The 20,163-nt window shown below is 36.7% G+C and overlaps 1 protein-coding gene across 8 annotated transcripts in view; it reads left to right on the top strand.

Moving 5' to 3' along the window:
* The window catches only part of SLC4A10 (solute carrier family 4 member 10), a 343,489-nt gene that overhangs the window by 220,483 nt on the left and 102,843 nt on the right, over positions 1-20,163 (top strand). For all 8 annotated transcript variants that reach the window (XM_061436804.1, XM_061436824.1, XM_061436845.1 and 5 more), the window contains 4 exons: positions 2,669-2,826; positions 7,153-7,240; positions 10,549-10,695; positions 17,871-17,971. In XM_061436804.1, coding sequence (XP_061292788.1) covers positions 2,669-2,826; positions 7,153-7,240; positions 10,549-10,695; positions 17,871-17,971 — 494 coding nt within the window. The remainder of the gene's footprint in view (positions 1-2,668; positions 2,827-7,152; positions 7,241-10,548; positions 10,696-17,870; positions 17,972-20,163) is intronic.

The raw sequence follows: 20,163 nt of genomic DNA, 5'->3' as shown, positions 1-20,163 counted from the left end.
TTGATATATGTTATTTAACTATAATTTGTTACATTTTAAATCAGAATAAATTTCCTAATCCTGAAATTAAATTCTAAATATTTTAGTGGATTTTCTAAGTAACGGGTATCAATCAGTGATATATCAAGTATTATATAATGCAAAAACAAAATTTAAGGACCATGTATTTTCTTCTATAAAGCTAAGCTACTTTAGCATACTAGGTTGGAGAAGGCAATGGCACCCCACTCCAGTACTCTTGCCTGGAAAATCCCATGGACGGAGGAGCCTGGTGGGCTGCAGTCCATGGGGTCAGTAAGAGTAGGGCACGACTGAGCGACTTCACTTTCACTTTTCACTTTCATGCATTGGAGAAGGAAATGGCAACCCACTCCAGTATTCTTGCCTGGAGAATCCCAGGGACGGGGGAGCCTGGTGGGCTGCCGTCTATGGGGTCGCACAGAGTCGGACACAACTGAAGCGACTTAGCAGCAACAGCAGCAGCAGCAGCATACTAGGTGGGCTTCCCAGGTGGCGCTAGTGGTAAAGAACCCACCTGTAATACAGGAGACACAAGAGATGCATGTTGGATCCCTGGGTTAAGAAGATCCCCTGGAAAAGGGCGTGTCAACCCACTCCAGTATTCTTGTCTGGAGAATCCCATGGGCAGGGGAGCCTGGCGGGCTACAGTCCATAGGGTCACACAGAGTTGGACATGACTGAAGCAGCTTAGCACACATGCACACAGCGTACTAGGTACTCCTTGATTTAATTAAAGTAAATCTTAAAGCAGTCATGTGTGTAGTTGCCCCATGCCTGAGGCACAGACATCAGTAGTTAAGGTTATGGCATATGTCAGGAAATATTGAATAAAGGAATTTACACAGTCTTCCAGGTTGAACTCAAACTTCTCATTAGAGTTATGACAGATATTACCAATATGACTCATATTGCTTACCAGTTGTAGATTTTCTTAAAAAGCCATTTTCTCTTTGTTCCAGTGTATTAATATCATATTTCTATTGGGGGAAAAAACTTAATAGTTTATTTTAGTTTTTTAGGCTCTGAAAGACTTGTGGAGATTTAATATGTTTTTCTCACAGAGCTAATACTGTATAGGTATTACAAGTTTACAAATTTATATTTGGAAATATATTTATAGGTTAAAATTTTTGAAATTTATAATATTCATCAAATTTTATAGGCAGTTTTGCTTTGTTAAATCGTTTTTTCTTTAAATTAGAACAATACTTCTATTTGATATTTTAGTGGCGTACTAGATTATTTTTATATTTAATCCTTATGATAAAATAAATATTTCATATAATGGATTTTATGTTTTGAGGCACCTTTATCTCACAGAAAATTAAGTAGTTATAAACCTTCTATACTAGTGTGCTGAGGTCTTCATTTCAGAAAGCAGCAAATTTAGTATAGTCACTACAGTCTGGCTATGGACTTCCTAAGTTATTCCTCCTAAAAGTTTTAATTTTTTTTCATTTTAAACTGCTTGAAAAAAATTCAAAAATCATTAAACAGAAGGAGTATCTGGCCCCCAAAAAAGTCTTGTTGATCTCAAGTATTTGTGAGAGCTCTTTTCTCGCCCCGTCTCTCTCTCCTTTCTCCTCTCTTTGTTTTCGCTTCCTCCTCATCTTTTCATCTCCCTCCCTCTCCTTCTTTCTCCTTCTCTTTCTTTTCCTTCTCTCTGCCTCACTCTCTCCTATTCCCACTTTGGTCTTTAGTCTCCATTTCATTTGGAGCATAGAAAGAATTATTATAGCAATCATTATTACCTACCAATAGGTTTCCATTAAAAGCAAGTCAATGAATTAGAAATAAAAAATAGGCTTTGTAAAAGTGACTTTAAAAATCACTACTTGGTTTTCACTGAGGCTCTCTATGTGAAAATTGATAGTTATTCTTTGAATATTTTACATTCATTTTCAGACTTCACCATTTAAGCATTTCTTTTTATTAATGATGGATTTGTTTTGTGTGCATTCATTTCAGTCATAGACATCTCATATCAGAAATTCAGCTGTGGCTCTTCAGCAACTCCAAATGTTAATATTTTTATTCTTGTTTCCTTTACTCTGCCATATCTAAATACTCTGATGAGAAATTAAATTTGAAGATTGATCAGGACAAGTATAAAATGTGAAGGATATAGAACAATTAAAGTTCTATAAAGTTGAATACTAAAGTCATAATTTATATTATAAGGAAAATTTTGATTATGTTTCTTTTGAAATAGGCATATTTTACATATTAATTGAAATGTATTATGTACAAAATTAAGATAATGTAGTATACAAATATTAAATATATTGGCAAATACTAATTAAATTATGATTACAGTATATGCATTTAATTGAACACATAATCTTTTCACCCTGAAAATTTCAAGATTACTAATGCTGAAAAGCATCTTTGAAAAGTATTGAGCAGAAAACTAGAATATTCAATGTATTGTTAACAAATTCCAAAAATACAGAAGTAAAAGAAAAATGTATTTTTAAAGGGCAAGAAAGATGTTTAACTATTTTAAATTTGATTTAAATAATACTTGTATAAGCTATGTTTATTTAAACTATATTTAATGATGGGTTACCATGTGTGAAGTACTCTGCTAGGAATGATTTAACAAGTTTGTCCAATTTTGATGTATTTTACTTTGTGATGCTCTCAGGTCGATCTGCATTTTATGAAGAAGATTCCTCCAGGTGCTGAAGCCTCCAACATCTTAGTTGGGGAATTAGAGTTTTTGGATCGAACTGTAGTTGCATTTGTCAGGCTGTCCCCAGCTGTACTGCTTCAAGGATTAGCTGAGGTCCCAATCCCAACCAGGTAAAAGTATAAGAGCATCTTTTGCACTTTCTTAAGCCATTTTTTTTTTTTTTTGTGGGGAGGAAAAAAAAGGTATAAATATAATTTCCTCTGAGAGTTTTTTTTCTTGAAACTAAAGTATAATCCACAAAACTGTTGTTTCTTCTTTGTGGAGGAGTGCCAAAAGTGCTTTAAAAATTGTTCTTTCTTCCTTCTTCTCAAATTTCTATGTTTGCTTTTAGGCACACTCCTTATCTCTGAACACCCTGGTCTACATCATCATGAAGAGAAGTGAAAGTCTCTCACTCATGTGCAACTCTTTGTGACCCCATGGACTGTATGGTCCATGGAATTCTCCAGGCCAGAATACTGGAGTGGGTAGCCTTTCCCTTCTCCAGGGGAGCCTCACAACGCAGGGATAGATCGAACCCAGGTTTCCCGAGTTGCAGGCGGATTCTTTACCAGCTGAGCCACAAGGGAAGCCCAAGAATACTGGAGTGGGTAGCTTATCATACCTTCTCCAGGGGATCTTCCCTACCCAGGAATTGAACTGGTGTTTCCTGCATTGCAGGAGGATTCTTTTTATCAACTGAGCTATCAGGGAATCCCTCAAAAGGTGTATCATCATTCTCTAGGCCAGAATACTGGAACTCCTTTTTTAGACTTTTGGTGAAAAGTGATAAAGTATTAGGCTTTTCTCAAAGATTGCATTAGACTATGGGCTAAACCGGAGAAGGCAATGGCACCCCACTCCAGTACTCTTGCCTGGAAAATCCCATGGATGGAGGAGCCTGGTAGGCTGCAGTCCATGAGGTCCCTAAGGCTCGGACCTGACTGAGCGACTTCACTTTCACTTTTCACTTTCCTGCATTGGAGAAGGAAATGGCAACCCACTCCAGTGTTCTTGCCTGGGGAATCCCAGGGACAGGGGAGCCTGGTGGGCTGCCGTCTATGGGGTCCCACAGAGTCGGACACGACTGAAGCGACTTAGCAGTAGTAGCAGCAGCATGAGCTAAACAGGGCCCCCAGGTGGCGCTAGTGGTAAAGACAGTGAAAGTGTTGGTCTCTCTGTCCTGTGGAATTCTTTGCGACCCCATGGACTGGAGCCCCCTAGGCTCCTCTGTCCATGAAATTCTCCAGGCAAGAATACTGGAGTGGGTAGCCATTCCCTTCTCCAAGGGATCTTCCCCACCCAGGGATGGAACCTGGGTCTCTTGCATTGCAGGCATTCTTTCCGGTCTGAGCCAGTGGTAAAGAACCTGCCTGCCAATGCAGGAGACAAAGAGAGGCGGGTTCCATCCCTGAATCAGGAAGATTCTCTAGAGAAGGGAATGACTACCCACTCCAGTATTCTTGCCCAGAGAATCCCATAGACAGAGGAGCCTGGCAGGCTACAGTCCGTAGGGTGGTAAAGAGTTGAACATGACTGAAGGAACTTAGCAGGCATGCATGCATGGGCTAAAGAGGATCTAGTATATGAGTGTGATCATACTCGAAAAGATCAAAGTTTTCAAGGCTCGGTTTATGCTTAAGTGCCATCATTAGGATACTACCTGCTGTGTCTTACATACTATATGTTTCAATCTTAGTATAGTTCCCATACATAGAGTCTTAAGAATCATTGGTAGTTACCGTGGTTGAATCTGAATCAAAAGGACAAATTTAACTTGATTACCTGAACGTGTTTTTCATTTAGGTGCACATAAAAACTAACAACTTTGCCATAATATAAACTGAATTTTGTTATTTATTATTTATCTCATGTTATAGAGATAAGACTGTCCATGGGCAAATTCGTGAAGAAAAATGAATATTGGCCACAACACATTTACATTCCTAGCAATTCTTCTAGGGCACCTTGTTTTCCTCCCTTCTCCCTCCATCAAATGTGATTCCTGTGTGCAGACAGGCTCTTACTCTGATCCTGTTCCCACAGCAAAACTTATCTATGTATGGCCCTGTTTCCGTCATGACTGGTGCCCTTTGTATGATGCCATAATTGTCTCTTGGGCTTTCCTGGTGGCTCAGTCGGTATAGAATCCACCTGCAATGCAGGAGACCTGGATTCGATCCCTGGGTTGGGAAGATCCCCTGGAGGACGGCATGGCAATTCACCCCAGTATTCTTGCCTGGAGAATCCCCAAGGACAGAGGGGCCTGGTGGGCTGCAGTCCATGGGGTCACAAGGAGTCAGACATGACAGAGCAACAAAGCACAACACAGCATATAATTGTCTCAGATGCTGTTAATTGTCTCCTCTTCCAAACATTGAAGGTCTTAGTCAAGTTAAACTGATGATAACTTCAGGTGCTATGATAACTCAGTTGGTAGAATGTTTCTTCTATGAACCTTTCAGCCTTAACTCAAAACATAGCCAATTATATCACTCTGTGGTTTGATTGTGGATATGATATTCCAAAAATATAGAATAGTTTAGTCAGAAGAGGCCTCATTTCATTAGAGCTCAGCTGACTGGAAAGGAATTCAGTGTTTAAGAACCTCTGCCTGAACCTGTGTATGAACAGATCTGAGGCAGGAAACTAGCTACCAATTCAAGTTATAGAGAGAAGTATGTCTGTTCATCTGGAAGGCTACCAAGACTTCTGATGCATACCAAGTTTTATTAAAAAGGAGAAGGATGAACTGAACACATTAAGGTGGTGTCTGACATATGATTAAGGCTACATTTTTCCATATACACCATGTAATCTAGTCAGAGTTTCTGGGAATTGGGGATTCAGATTTAACATGTGAAATTTACTAACCATAGTGGTATTATTTTAGTAGATTAAAATTCCTCTGTGTCTTCCAAGCAGTGCATTCTTGTTCCACCAGCTAAGAAGGTGTCCGATGAACTCTGAGTAAATGATGGTTATTTATGACAATAATAGCTCTTGTATTTCAAAGGAAAGAAAAAAAAAACTCCCAGGAGTAGAGAAAAGCCATAATGGGGTTATATACCCTCACTTTGAAAACTGTCAAGGTTTAAGTGACCTCATTTCATACTGACATAGCAAAGTGTGTCTAGAGAACAGTGGAGGAGAAATTAGGGGCACGATGGAGGCACTGTGTAAGGAGAGATTTTAAAGACTAGACTGTTTAGTTAGGAAAGGTGAAAAATGGAAGAAGATTAGTTAGACAAATAGAATAAAGAAAGCCATTCAAGGTTCCTAATTATCCTTTCTTAGGAGGACAAAAGGGCACACTGTGTGTATAACAGTAACGCATAGTAAAAAAGACCAGAAAATAATTTTAGGGTTTATAAATAGTCCTTGGAATAGAAATGTGAAAATAGTAAGATGTACACAGGTTAGGAAATTTCTTAAAAGGACTATAATTAGTAAAGCATCTGCCACCACACTAAATTATTCCTGTTTTAAGTGTATAGTGGACATTTATGTATAGTAGAATTGGATTCAGTTACAACTGACACAAAAAATTGTCAGATCCTCTAAGACTGTAATATATGCATCATGTAAAAACATGTACAATCTCTGAAGTTTATAACTGAATGAAAGGTAAAATTGTGATATCTATTTCAGTATACCTTATAAAGTCATTAGTCTTCATACTTAAAAGCAGAAACCATTTAACAAGTGAATGCTGTAGTTATATTAAGAAATACAGGGCATCTTAAAATTCTCATCATTTCCTTGTAGAATTGACCTTTTCAGAGACAGGACAGTAATTGGTCCTCCAAAGTTAAAACACATGTTGATTTCTTCAAAATTTCCAGTTGTGATGATGAATTTGCTAGACTTTCAACCTTAAATAGATGGAATATCACAGTGCAGCTGCTATTATTATTCCTCCAGCATTGGAATTAATGGATTTTTTTAATTCTAATTTTTGATTCCTGGCAATCATTTTTTCTATTTAATGTAAATTTTGCACACACCCACTTTTTTTTTTATCATATATTCTTTCTTTGCTTATGCTACTGTATTACCATTCCCCTCTTCTACCTAATTCTACAGTTTACATATATGATAGTGAGTTCTCTATCTTACAATTCAAAAAGATTTAATCAGATTCTATTTTTCTTAACTTTATCCTATAAGAATTATAGAATCCTTAAAATTCATACTAACTGCTTAAGCACTATAGGTCACTAAATGAAAGAAACAGCAAAATACCCCAGATTCCAATTGCTCAAGGATCTTAAGCATGAGTCATTTTGAAACATAAAATATTTCAAAATATGTAATAATAACCTGGAAAAATATGGAAATCCTATATTTACATTGAAATCCTATCTTCAGTAATTCCTTTGAGATGAGTGATGCTGTACTACTAAAATTATTTTTTATTTCTACCTTGAAACATGTTTTTTTCTTCTTCATTACAGATTTTTGTTCATTCTTCTGGGACCCCTGGGAAAGGGTCAACAGTACCATGAGATTGGCAGATCAATTGCAACCCTAATGACAGATGAGGTATTTATTCAAGTTCATTGGGAACATTTCCCCCTACTAGGTACACCTAACTTTTGGAGTTCTGTATTCATGACAGTTTACTGTGAATCAGATTTCTCGGTATTGAATCCCCTTTAAATGCTTCTATTATAAAATTTCCCTTGGAAAAATTTGTTCAAAAAGGGTAATAAATTCACACACATGAACATTTTAAAACCCTATACTTTAAAGAAAATCTGTTGTTTAGTGAATTTAGAGTGTGTTTATTAATATTCCCTTAAGTGAACTGAGTAGCATTTGTGTTGCCAAAGTAAGCACCATTGTTAATATCATTGAGGGTCTTGTTTGGGGCAAAATAGTTTTAAGCTCTCAAAAAATAAAAGAGGCAGTTTATCTGGATAGTATACATGACACCAAAAGCTGTAAGACATCTATCAACTCTCTTTGTAATTGCCTAAATGGAGATGTTTTTAACCTTGGAGCCTTTTAACCATTAGAGTAGCTGAAGATAGATTTCAAGGAGGCCTGTGATCTCTGACTCAACACACAATTTTTTCTGTGTACAAACACTGTGTGTAGGTTTTTGAACTGGAAAAATTTTTCATCAGCTTCTCAAAGAACTATGTCTAAAAAATGTAAGATCATAAAAATAAACATAAAATATCATATCATATAACTGGTTTCTTGAATTCTACTATGCCTTGCAAAAATCTATTTTTATTGTAAAAGAAGAGCAGATGCAAAAATCACAGAAGTGACATAAATTCAAAATTCAGTAGTAAATACCAAATGAGATTATACATTTCTGAAATCTCATCTAAATAATAATTTATTGAAATATTTCAAATATCTATGAATTAGTATTGTATATAACTTTTCCTAGGTTTATGAAATCTGAAAATTTGAACTTATGTTTGGAGTTCAATATAAATTCTATCTGTTCAAATTATGTTTATTGATTTTATATGAGTTATTGATTTTTACACATAGGAAACCAAAAGTTAGAACAAAACCAATTTTTTCATCTGTTTTAGAAAGAACCAACTTAAAGAGAGTATTAGTTTCCTATATATACATGTATAGGACACAACTTAACAACTGCTGCTGCTGCTAAGTCGCTTCAGTCGTGTCTGACTCTGTGCGACCCCATAGACGGCAGCCCACCAGGTTCCTCCATCCCTGGGATTCTCCAGGCAAGAATACTGGAGTGGGTTGCCATTTCCTTCTCCAACGCATGCATGCATGCTAAGTCACTTCAGTCGTGTATTAGTTTCCTATATATACATGTATAGGACACGACTTAACAACTAAACAACAACAAATGAGCCCTTGAATGAAGGCTCAAACATGAATCCTTTAGACTTGAAAGTTAGCTTGGAGCAATTTCCAACTCTATGAGGAGCGAAATAGAGAAGAGGAAACTCAACCAGAAAGTTATTGCAAAAGATGAGAGCTGTTAATTATAATAGGATATGTTAATTACGAAGTACATTCATTGAATATTAAAAGAAAATCTAAATACTTTTAAAAGAGAATGAAAGGTTTTTATTGTTCAAAGCTCAGGTGGAGAAATTGTTCTGCCATCTAACTGCTTTGAAATACATTGAACAATTATATTCAAGAATAAAATTCAATGTTGATTCATACAATTTAAGAAAATGATGAAGTGAATTTCATTATTAATCTCTAAATTCCATGTGAGCAATTACCATTAATATTCATTTTTGTTCTTTGATTTTGTCAGGTACTCAAATAATTATTTGTTGACTAAGCTGTTCTTTTCCTCTCTGTACTGGGGACTTCTTGTAGGTAGACTGTCTTTTCCTTTTGTATCTTCATATTTAGCATGGTGTCTGACCTTCAGTCAGGGTTCAATACATTTTTTTAATATGAATTAATGACTGAATGTTCTAGTCATCCTAGCAACACCTTATCTTGAATTAAGCTAGCCTCTTTTCTCCCTTCTTGTTGAGCATGACTGGAGATAAATCATATGATTTTGTTTATTGGCACTATTACCAATTTTTTAATCCCTTCATAGTCTTGAAAATTATTAAGCACTCCAAAGAGCTTTTGTTTATATTGATAGTATGCTGATATTTATAAGAGAACTTAAAAATGAGAATTTTTAAAACTATATTTGTGAATTTATTTTAAAATAATAATAAAGTAATTGTATATTAACATAAATATCATAGTTTTATAAGAACAAAAGCAAAAAAAGAGAAACTTTTCTTCTTCTTGTTCTGGACTTTTGTGTCAACAGTTTTCTCTCTCTGTCACTTAGCTAAGTCAACACTGACTCCTTTGGTTCATTTAGCAAACAGGCCTAACATATAGTAGCTACTTAGAAAATACATATGAAATAAAAGGCCAGGATTTTCCCATCCTTAAAATTTCTTACTCCTTAACATAGCATGTCCCACTGAAGTGTTGGTTGAACCTGAATCTTAAGAGTTTTGAAAGAGTAATCTCTACTTGGTCCTGAACATAATAATTTCATTTATCTCAATGTATTACAGTGTAATTTTTGTCACTACCACTCTACTGAAATTGCTTTCTGTAAGGTCATCATTTACAAAATATACTATCTTATGTTCAGTATTCACGTCACTTAATCTCTTATTGGCATTTGACATTACTGAACATGTAGTTTTTTTCCCCTTGAAGAACAGCAGAAATTAGTTATGTGCTTGTTTTGACACTACACTAAATCTTGGAGATTTGCATTACTGTTTACTCTGAGGTCATAAATATAGCCTTCTACATTATGTCCAATTAACTTAATAGTTTAACACTCATATTTAAGTTTTTAATACCTAGAATTGCTTTTTAAGTGGGATATGGATAAAGATCCTGTTTTACTTTTATACAGGTAATAACTTGGCTTAGTACTGTTTATTGATTAGTCCATCATTTATTCAAGCATTGTTTTATGCCATGGTATAAATATTGTTATAAACTTTTCTCTCTAATTTTAAAGCAGGGGCTTCTCTCAGAAAGTTTGATTTACATATATATAAACAATGTTTGTCAAACCTGAATCATTAATTCTAGTTTAATGAGCTTCCTTCTATTCTCCTTTTCCTTCTTTTTCTCTTTCCACCAGAAATTTCAACATTCATCTAGCATTCTAAGAAAAGATAAACATCTGTGCAATCATAGAATAAAAGAGGCTATAATATTTTACACTAAAACTTCTTTAGTTAAGAACTTCGTATTCAAATCATTATAATCACATGTATGCTAACTGGGAAATGAAAACACAAAATACATTAAGATTTTAGACGCATTTTTTAAATCTATGAATGGTTATTTTCTCTCTATAGGTGTTTCATGATGTTGCTTACAAAGCAAAAGATCGTAATGACTTGGTGTCAGGAATTGACGAATTTCTGGATCAGGTGACTGTTCTTCCTCCCGGAGAGTGGGACCCAAGCATTCGAATAGAGCCTCCCAAAAATGTTCCTTCCCAGGTATGTATATATACAAATACTCTTAGGACTACCATCATTTTTTTGCCTTTTAAATATATGTTCTAAGATAGTCTAGCTGAAGATTCAAATGATTTAAATTGTAACTTCTGTGATGTGATTATAATAAGAAATATTTATCTGGTCTCTGTCCCTATTTCTGGCACAGAGCTCTTAAAATGCTTGGAATTTTCTAAGTGAGGAAAGCAACAAAGATGTCTTTGTTATGTTAATGAGGTTACTTTAGAAACTCTCTTAAGAATGGGGGCTGATTGCCAGGTGGAGCCTGACCAAGAGATTAGAGTTTGGAACTTTCAGTTCCACCCTCCTGCCTCCAGCAGGGGAGAGGGGTGAGGGGCAGGAGTTTGAGTTCAGTCACCAATGGCCAGTGCTTTAATCAATCATGCCTATGTAATGAAGCCTCCATAAACCCCCAAAGGGACTGGGTTCAGAGAGTTTTCAGGTTGGTGAACACGTGGAGATTGAAAAGAGTGGTGTGCCTAGAGAGGGCATGGAATTTTCTCTCCCTTTCTCCATGCCTTGTCCTATGCATCTCTTCAATCTGGCTGTTCCTGAGTAATCCTTTCCTATTCCTGAGTATATCCTTTAGTAATAAAACTGGTGATCAAGTAAGTAAAATGTTTCTCTAGGGATTTCCCTGGTGGCTCAGACGGTAAAGTGTCTGCCTACAGTGCGGGAGACCTGGGTTCGATCCCTGGGTCAGGAAGATCCTCTGGAGAAGGAAATGGCAAGCCACTCCCGTACTCTTGCCTGGAAAATACCATGGATGGAGGAGCATAGTAGGCTACAGTCCATGGGGTCGCAAAGAGTCGGACATGACTGAGCGACTTCACTTCACTATGAGCCATTCTAGCAAATTAGTCCAACCTGAGAAGGGGTTCACAGGAGCTTCAGATATATCCCCAGTGGGTCCGGAGCACCAGCAATAATCTGAGCTTGTGACGGGCATCTGAAATGGGATGTGAGGGGTGGGTAGTCTTCCAAGGCTGAACTCTCGACCTATGGAATCTGATGCTACTTCCAGGTAGATGGTGTCAGAATTGAGTTAAATTTCCCACCACATTTGATTTGGTGTATGTTAGTCACTCAGTTGTGTCCAACTCTTTGCAACCCCATGCACTGTAGCTCACGGGCTCCTCTGTCCATGGGATTTCCCAGACAAGAATACTAGAGCCGGTTGCCATTTCCTTTTCCAGGGGATCTTCCGGACCCAAGGATTGAACCTAAGTCTCCTGCATTGCTTGCAGATTCTTTACTGTCTGAGCAACCAGGGTACCAGAACCTACTTAACCTCTAAGAAGGCAGGGACGTGAAATTCCCTGACACAAAATCTTCCTTCTTTGTATTCAACACAAATTTGGTCTATCAATGATACTCTACTAAACAACAGTACCGCATGCCTGAAAAGATTTTAGACCCACCTTAAAGCATACTATCGGAGAAGGCAATGGCACCCCACTCCAGTACTCTTGCCTGGAGAATCCCATGGACGGTGGAGCCTGGTAGGCTACAGTCCAGGGGGTTGCGAAGAGTCAGACACGACTGAGCGACTTCTCTTTCACTTTTCACTTTCATGCACTGGAGAAGGAAATGGCAACCCACTCCAGTATTCTTGCCTGGAGAATCCCAGGGACGGGGGAGCCTGGTGGGCTGCCATCTATGGAGTCGCACAGAATCGGACACGACTAATGTGACTTAGCAGTAAAGCATACTATACTGGAGGAAAATTTAAATTTTAATGAGGATGGAAAATATGCTTAAGAAAAGCCCATTATGGACCAGCCATACTCAGATACATAGCTTTGAAGTTGGTGTTCGGAAAATTCAAAAGCATGGTCGTCATTTTGTATGGAAAACTCCCTATTACTGTTGTTAACCACATTTATGATTTCAAGAATTTTCTTCATAATTCTTATGTTTGTTATTACCTTTGTGTGGGCATGTGGTATGAAAATTGTAAAAATCCTCCATATAAAAATCTGATGTGTATTTTACTTGCATACAATGCAGATAGAAATAAAGACTATTGATACTGTTTGAGGTCATTTTCTTATGCAGGCACGACTTTGTTGAGGGTGGTGGCCAAGTGTTTTTTAAGCCCACTGGTATTGCCATCTCTATTCCTAGTGCATCTGCCTCCTACAGCTCTCCCTGTTGTCATCTACTCACTCTTGCCTTTGGCTCTGGTTCCTGTGGAGTCCAGCTACGTTTGTAGTTGACTCTGCTGCCTTAGTTGAAGTAACAGATGGCCTAATTGACCCAGCTGTAAGCATAGATGTTTTCCTGGTTAGCCAGAGATGGGTAAATGACTGAGTAAAAGACTTAACCATGAGTCTTTTAAAAAGTCATCTCAAACCCACTATTAATTGAAGGAAACTATACTGATGGCTCATTTCTACATTTCTATCCTGAAGTTATTTCATAATTATTGAAGGTTATTTGCTCTCCTTTTCTCAGAGGAGATTCTATAGTCTGGGATTCTATAATCACAATCACATAATTTCATTTGATGTCCTACTAAAATTAGTAAATTGCTTAAAGAGTAATTTTAAGGGTTTAGATTATCTTACTTTGTACTTGTATACATCCTCACACTAACAGTATTAATAAAGACACTATAATGCTTCTTAAAGTAGTAAGAAAGAATCTCTTTAATTGATATTATTTGGAAAATTCAGTAAAAATATTAATATGCTGAATGTGAGAGTTTGAAAGATACTTGTTAATACCAATTTGTTTTTCAAACATTAAAACTAAAGTCAAGCATTTTTGGAAACACCTTGCCTTTGAGAAATGATGTTTCTGAGGCAAGTGGAGACATGGGAGCTAAAATTAATTTTATGAGACTTTAAGACCAGGATTAATTATTGGATGTTGGAGTCTGGGTATTGAGAAGCAGTGGGCTCAGTATGCCAATGCAAGAGTGAAGTGAAGTGAAGTGAAAGTCTCTCAGTCATGTCTGACTCTTTGCGACCCCATGGACTGCATAGTCCATGGAATTCTCCAGGACAGAATACTGGAGTGGGTAGCCTTTCCTTTCTCCAGGGAATCTTCCCAACACAGGGATCAATCCCAGGTCTCCTGCATGGCAGGCAGATTCTCTACCAACTGAGCTATGAGGGAAGCTCCCAGTACAAGAGACTTTTGTTCAATCCCTGGGGTCAGGAAGGTTTCCTGGAGAAAGAAATGGTAACTTACTCTAGTATTTTTGTCTAGGAAATCTCATGGACAGAGGAACCTGGCGTGCTACAGTCCATGGGATTGCAAAAGAGTCAGACATGACTTAGAGACTAAACAGTGACAACAGTAGAAAGAACACTGAACTAAGAATCAAGGCACCTGGGTTCTGATATTATCTCTTTTTATTACCTTAAACAGATGCTGTAACCTCTCTGTACTGATGTTATATATCAGTGTGTCCAATAGAACTTTCTGCAATGATAGAAATGTTCTATATCTATGCTATCTATTAAGTCAAGCCACTATTGAGCACTAGAAATGTGCTTATGCAAGTGAGGAACTGATTTTTTAATTTTAATTAATTTAAATGTAAATAGCCAACTGTAGTTAGTGGCTATCATGTTAGACAACATAATTTTATATAATGAATTTGAATTAGATATGTTCTGTGTTTCTTTACAACATTAGTATTTTTAAAATGTATGTTGGAATTGAATAATAGATACTATGAAAGTATGTTTTCTTTTATGAAGTGGAGCAAAATGAATCAAAATAAATTAAGTACTGAATTCATATTCATTCAAATATTTTCCTCTCTGGGATAATCTCCATGGTTTTTATTCTTCCAGAAGTGTGTAAATCACAGTATTTTTTAAAAAATATTTACTTTCAGTTAAGAGAATAATAACCAGCACCTCAAGGGATACCCCTGAAAATACTCATTAGAACTTTATGTCAGTCATTATAATCACTCCCCTAGGTATACCCTCAACTTCCTTGCTTTTCTCTCATACCACTTACCTGCTTAGATTCCCCAAACCATGCGTATGTACCTGCCAGCATCTGCACCTGCCTTCTCTGCCTGTTCCTATATTACTATTGATGAATTATCCAAAGTCAGTTTTCTACCAGTGCAGTAGATCCCATCTCTTTATACCTACTCAAAGAGATTACCCCACCAATTCCCAATTCCCTGTTTATCCCCTATGTCATCAGTTCTTTTGCTCCAAGCTACCATCATTTTTCTCCTGGATTACTGAAATAGCCCCCTAACCAGTCTCCTTGCTTCTACTCTCGTTTCCTGGAATCTGTTCTTGACACAGCAGCCAGAGTGTTAGATCATGCTCTCTTTGCCTTAAAATCCTGCAAAAGCTCCTCATTGCCCTGAGAATAAAAGCCAAATATTTAAAATGACCTACTAACCCCCCACAGTCTGGCTTCCTTTCGCCTCTAAGTCATCTCCCATGCCTTTCTTTCTTGCTCACTCCTCTCCTTGGCCTCCTGCCTACTTATTCTTCAATCTCTGCCGCACACTCCTGTATTAAGACTATCCCACTCACTAGCAGTTCTTTGCCTGGATGTTCCCCCAGTTATTTTATGGCTAATTCTCTTGACTCCCTCAAGTTTTTCTCAAATGACACTCTCAGCCTGCCTGACCACTCTCCTTACCATTGCCATTTCTTCCTCCCCACACCTCACAGATCCCTTAAGTATGCTCTAAATTTTTGCTTTTTCATCATTTTTATTTCTTTATTTTTTTATTATTATAAATTCTGCATATGAAAAATAAGTTTAACATCATAACTGTCCCTAGAATCTGGCATGTACATAATGCTACATAAATATGGACTTCTTGGGGATCTTATTAAATCTAGCAAACCTCTCTCAATCCCCAAAAGGAAGAAACAGATCTGTTCAGTGTTTCCTTCCAGTAATTCATATTGAAGATACTAGAAGAAACTCGGAAACAAATTTTATTTATTTATTTTAATTTTTATTGAAATATAGTTGATTTACAGTGTGTTTGTTTTAGGTGTATAACAGTGATTCCGTTTTATACATATACATACAAATATACATATATATGTGTATATATATATATATATATATTGTTTTAAACATTATTTTCCATTATAGGTTGTTATAGATATTGAGTATAGTTCCCTGTGCTGTACAGTGGGCCCTTGTTAGTCAAGTCTGAACAACAAAAAAACTTTCCTGTATTTCCCTCAGAATATTCACCAGTACACAATTATTTTTTCTAAACCCTTTCTCCCTACTGTAAGAAGGCACTCCTTGAGGAAATAGGTACTTTAGAATGATGACTATCTTTCATGGTTTATCATTTGCCTAGTGTATAAGGCAAATAGCTTTTTCCCGTTGTAAAACAATGAATTAATTTATGCAGTAAGGAATAATTCCCCAGAAGAACAAATAATACCACTTGCCTTCTTAGACTTGTTAAGAAGTGTTTCCCCAGGTGATTATTGGGTATTGAGGGTATTAAGGGCCACTGTTAAAGCCCTTTACTAACATATGGTACTTATTTACCTGTAAAGGCAGTTCCTTCATCTGTTGACAGACATACTGTCTTTTATCTTTGAATTTAATTTCATTGTATCTATTTATATACCTGGGAAATTATAAAATATCAGTCAATGAACTTTCCTATATTTTTTGCATTTCAAAATATATTTTTTGTCATGTTTTAAATCTGTACCATTTTATCTAAGTATGCCATTGTAATAAGATCAGTTGATAATTCCCACTTGTTCAGTTTACACTAAGCATGAAGAACATGTTTATATGTTTACACAATTTTGGAATGGCAGTTAAGTAAAAAATTTAATTTCACCATTAATTTTTTTTTCCTTTTAAGCATTTTTGAACACATCTATATACTCTAAGATCACCAGTAGGAAGGATTTTCTGATTTTTTTAAACTCTCTATCACTGACAAAAGTGGGTGGAATAGATCTGAAGAGAAACAGCACTTACATAACCTCAGTATTTTGTCATTGGCTCAATTAAAAGCTTCCTTTTGCAGTAGTCTTTCTGATTGCTTTGTATCAGAAAGAAGCTTGAGTAGGAAGATATGAGCCAGAATCAGAGAGGGAAACATACTTTAAAAATAGCTAATGATAACAGTTAATGTTCATTGAATAGCTGAACTAGACCAGGCCTACACCACCATTAACACCTCCTTACCTCAACCTATCCTAATCCCAGTCTCCTCTCACCACTTCTTGTTTTAGATTTTTTCAGATTTCTATCTCAGAGTAGTAGTGAGAGTGTTAGTTGCTCAGTCATGTCCTATTCTTTGCGACCCCATGGATTGTAGCCCTCCAGGCTTCCCTATCCAAGGAATTCTCCAGGCAAGAATACTGGAGTGGGTAGCTATTCCCTTCTTCAGGGGATCTTCTGGACCCAAGGATTGACCCCAGGTCTCCTGCATTGCAGGCAAGTTCTTTACCCTCTCTGGGTAGGGAAGATCCCCTGGAGAAGGGAATGGCTACCCACTCCAGTTTTCTTGCCTGGAGAATTCCATGGACAGAGTAGCCTGGTGGGCTACAGTAGCCCATGGGATCACTCAGAGTCAGACATGACTGAGCGGCTAACACTGTCAGCTATATCATCTCTATCTCTCCCTGACATTATAGGATTATTTTGTCTCCACTAACAGAATGCTTTTTCTTGCTAACTTTTGCATCTATAGCATCCCATAAAAATGAATAGCACACACTAGGCACTCAATAAATATTCGTTGAAAGAAAGAATAAGTATCCCTCACCTCATTTCATTCTCTCAATGGAAAGTGAAAGTGAAGTCTCTCAGTCATGTCTAACTCTTTGCCCCCTCCTTGGACTGTAGCCCACCAGGCTCCTCTGTCCATGGGATTTTCCAGGCAAGAGTACTGGAGTGGGTTGCCATTTCCTTCTCCAGGGGATCTTCCCTAACCAGGAATCGAATCCGTGTCTCCCGCATTGGAGGCAGACCCTTTGCCATCAGAGTTATCACTAGTAAAAGGAGGCGAGAACTGAGGCTTTAGGTAGCTAAATAACTTTCTAGAGGTTGTAGAGCAAGTAAGTACAGAGCCTGGATTCTTAACTGCTCTGCATATTGCCTCAAGGGAAAAAAATTGTTTTTATTGTTTACAACTAGCACCTGAAATTAAAAAACAAAAACACTTCCCACAGGAGAAGAGGAAGATTCCTGCTGTACCAAATGGAACAGCAGCTCATGGGGAAGCTGAGCCCCATGGAGGACATAGTGGACCTGAACTCCAGCGAACCGGAAGGTTAGTGAAAAGCCCTTGTATGGGACTTCAAAGACCAAATGGTATATCACTTTTGTGTTGGGAATTACTGTTTTGAGGACTAATTTGTTTTTATACTTTGAATACCTACTCTTTGGGGGTAAATATGCTAATAAATTTGATATCTCATCATTAATGATTGTCATTATTATTAAACCAGAACAGTGAATACACCATTCCATTTTATATACGTAGTCTTTCACATTGCTGTGCATAAAACACATTCACAGATTCTTAGAATAAATGAGAAAACTGTCAGTTGCCCCTTCCAAAAGAGCCTGTTGAAAACTTCAAGTTCAAAATGGAAGCGAAAATAAATACCAAGAAGTCAGTCTTATAGACCCTGTTTCATTACATGCAAGTGGGATGTATATAATAATATTTTTTATTTTTATGATAGTAATCTGAAAGAGCTATATGATTTATTTTTCTAATCACACATCTTTGAAGAGATGAAAGCTTCAATTTATTTCTTAAAATGATTTTTAAGTTTTTTTTTGACAGCTTGTCTCTCTCCAAGAAATGTGTGAGCAGAAAATCAGAAACCTTTGGGTGGGTCTCTCTTCAGGGAATATGTGCACACAGCCTCCATTATAATCGAAGGCAATTGCAAAAACTTTGCAGGCTTGGTGCTCCCCTCTCCTCCGGGCCATCTCCTGTACCGCTCTCACTGTGTCCTCTAAGCTGACTTTCCAGTTCTTGACAACTCTGTGCATTTTAATTCTCCTCTATTTTTTCCCTTTTTCTATGTTTTGTCTCTAAGGAAATGTCTTCCTCAGTCTGGTACTTAATTTGAGATGATTCAGACAATTTTTTCCCTTTCCCTTTACTGGAAACCTTGTAACTCCTTCTGTTTACTTCCAAATTTTCAAATGCTGTCTTTTTATTTTTGGTGTTATTTTTTTCCCTCTCTCTCAGGTGTAACGTGCCACATAGCTTAGATTTTTTTTTTTTCAAAGTTCACTTTTCCTTACTGCTTCCTAAATCCTCCCAGGTCACCAATATCCGGTATCTTCGCTTCTCCAGAGTTCTTCCACAGATTCTGTTGCTGACAGGACTTGAAGTATCCATTACTCATCTGCTCTCCTGGAGTTGCTGGTGCACATCTGGGCTGCTCTTGTACTGTTCTCTGCAATGACCTCCCACTTCTGGATTTAGATTTTTGCTGCTAAAAGCACGTTTATTACACTGTAATATAACAGCTATTTAGACTAATGTATGGCCTAATAAGTAATTAATTAGAAAACAGTAGTCTAATAGAAAGTGCTATCAAGCCTATAAATATTAACTACAAAGTGATCGTTCATAACCACTTCACATTCTTTTGGGGATTAGGTGGGATGTAAAAAATAAGTACATGAATAAATAGACTAGTAGATTAAATCTGTTCTGAATTATGACTTTGAGAATTTAACACATCATTCAGAAATGATCCCCCAAATAAAAATTCTGCATGTATTTTACTAAACACAAGTAGGAGAACCTAAACTAAGATGATATTTGTATATGTGTGTGAATTTTCATAGGTTCTGTACAAACTTCTCTGAATTTTAAATGTCCCTTTTTTTTTCAATTGAAATTTCATCCTTTTCAACCTCTCCTAGTCCACATCCCTCTGGTGGATGTGGAAAACGTAATGATTCGATTACTCAAATAATAATAAGATAGCTATTAATATGTTACTATTGTGTCTATATCAGGGCAATTAAAAATAATAGAATTTCAGTTATTCTGAAGAGGTACGTTTTTCAAGGCAGATAGGAATTTGCTTCTCAAGAGAACAGTCATTTTTGAAGTGATTCTTAGATTGCCACATTATATTCCTATTAAGAAAACGAAGAACAAACCTTTAATATTTTTCCATAACCCTGGTGTATTTAGCATACTTGCAGTATGTTGAACATAACAGTTTTTTTTAACCTCCATGTAGGAACTTAATCATAGCCTTATTCATTTTAATATGACGTCTCTATTCCATAGAGCACAAAGAGCTTTTAGTAGTCAAATGTTAAATCTGCATATTGTTAGTAAATGTTCAAAGAATGAGAATACCTGTTTAATGCTCTCATTCCTAATAGATTAAAAAATTTCATCCTCAGATTTTAGACATTTCACAATTTAATGCTTATCCCACTCCCCTCCTCCTACCAAAACATCATCCTTTACATGTTTTT

The sequence above is a fragment of the Bos javanicus genome, chromosome 2 (genome assembly GCF_032452875.1).
Source record: "Bos javanicus breed banteng chromosome 2, ARS-OSU_banteng_1.0, whole genome shotgun sequence".
In the NCBI taxonomy this organism is placed as follows: Eukaryota; Metazoa; Chordata; class Mammalia; order Artiodactyla; family Bovidae; genus Bos; species Bos javanicus.
The sequence above is the reverse complement of the archived record's forward strand: the minus strand, read 5'-3'. Positions and strand labels throughout refer to the sequence as shown.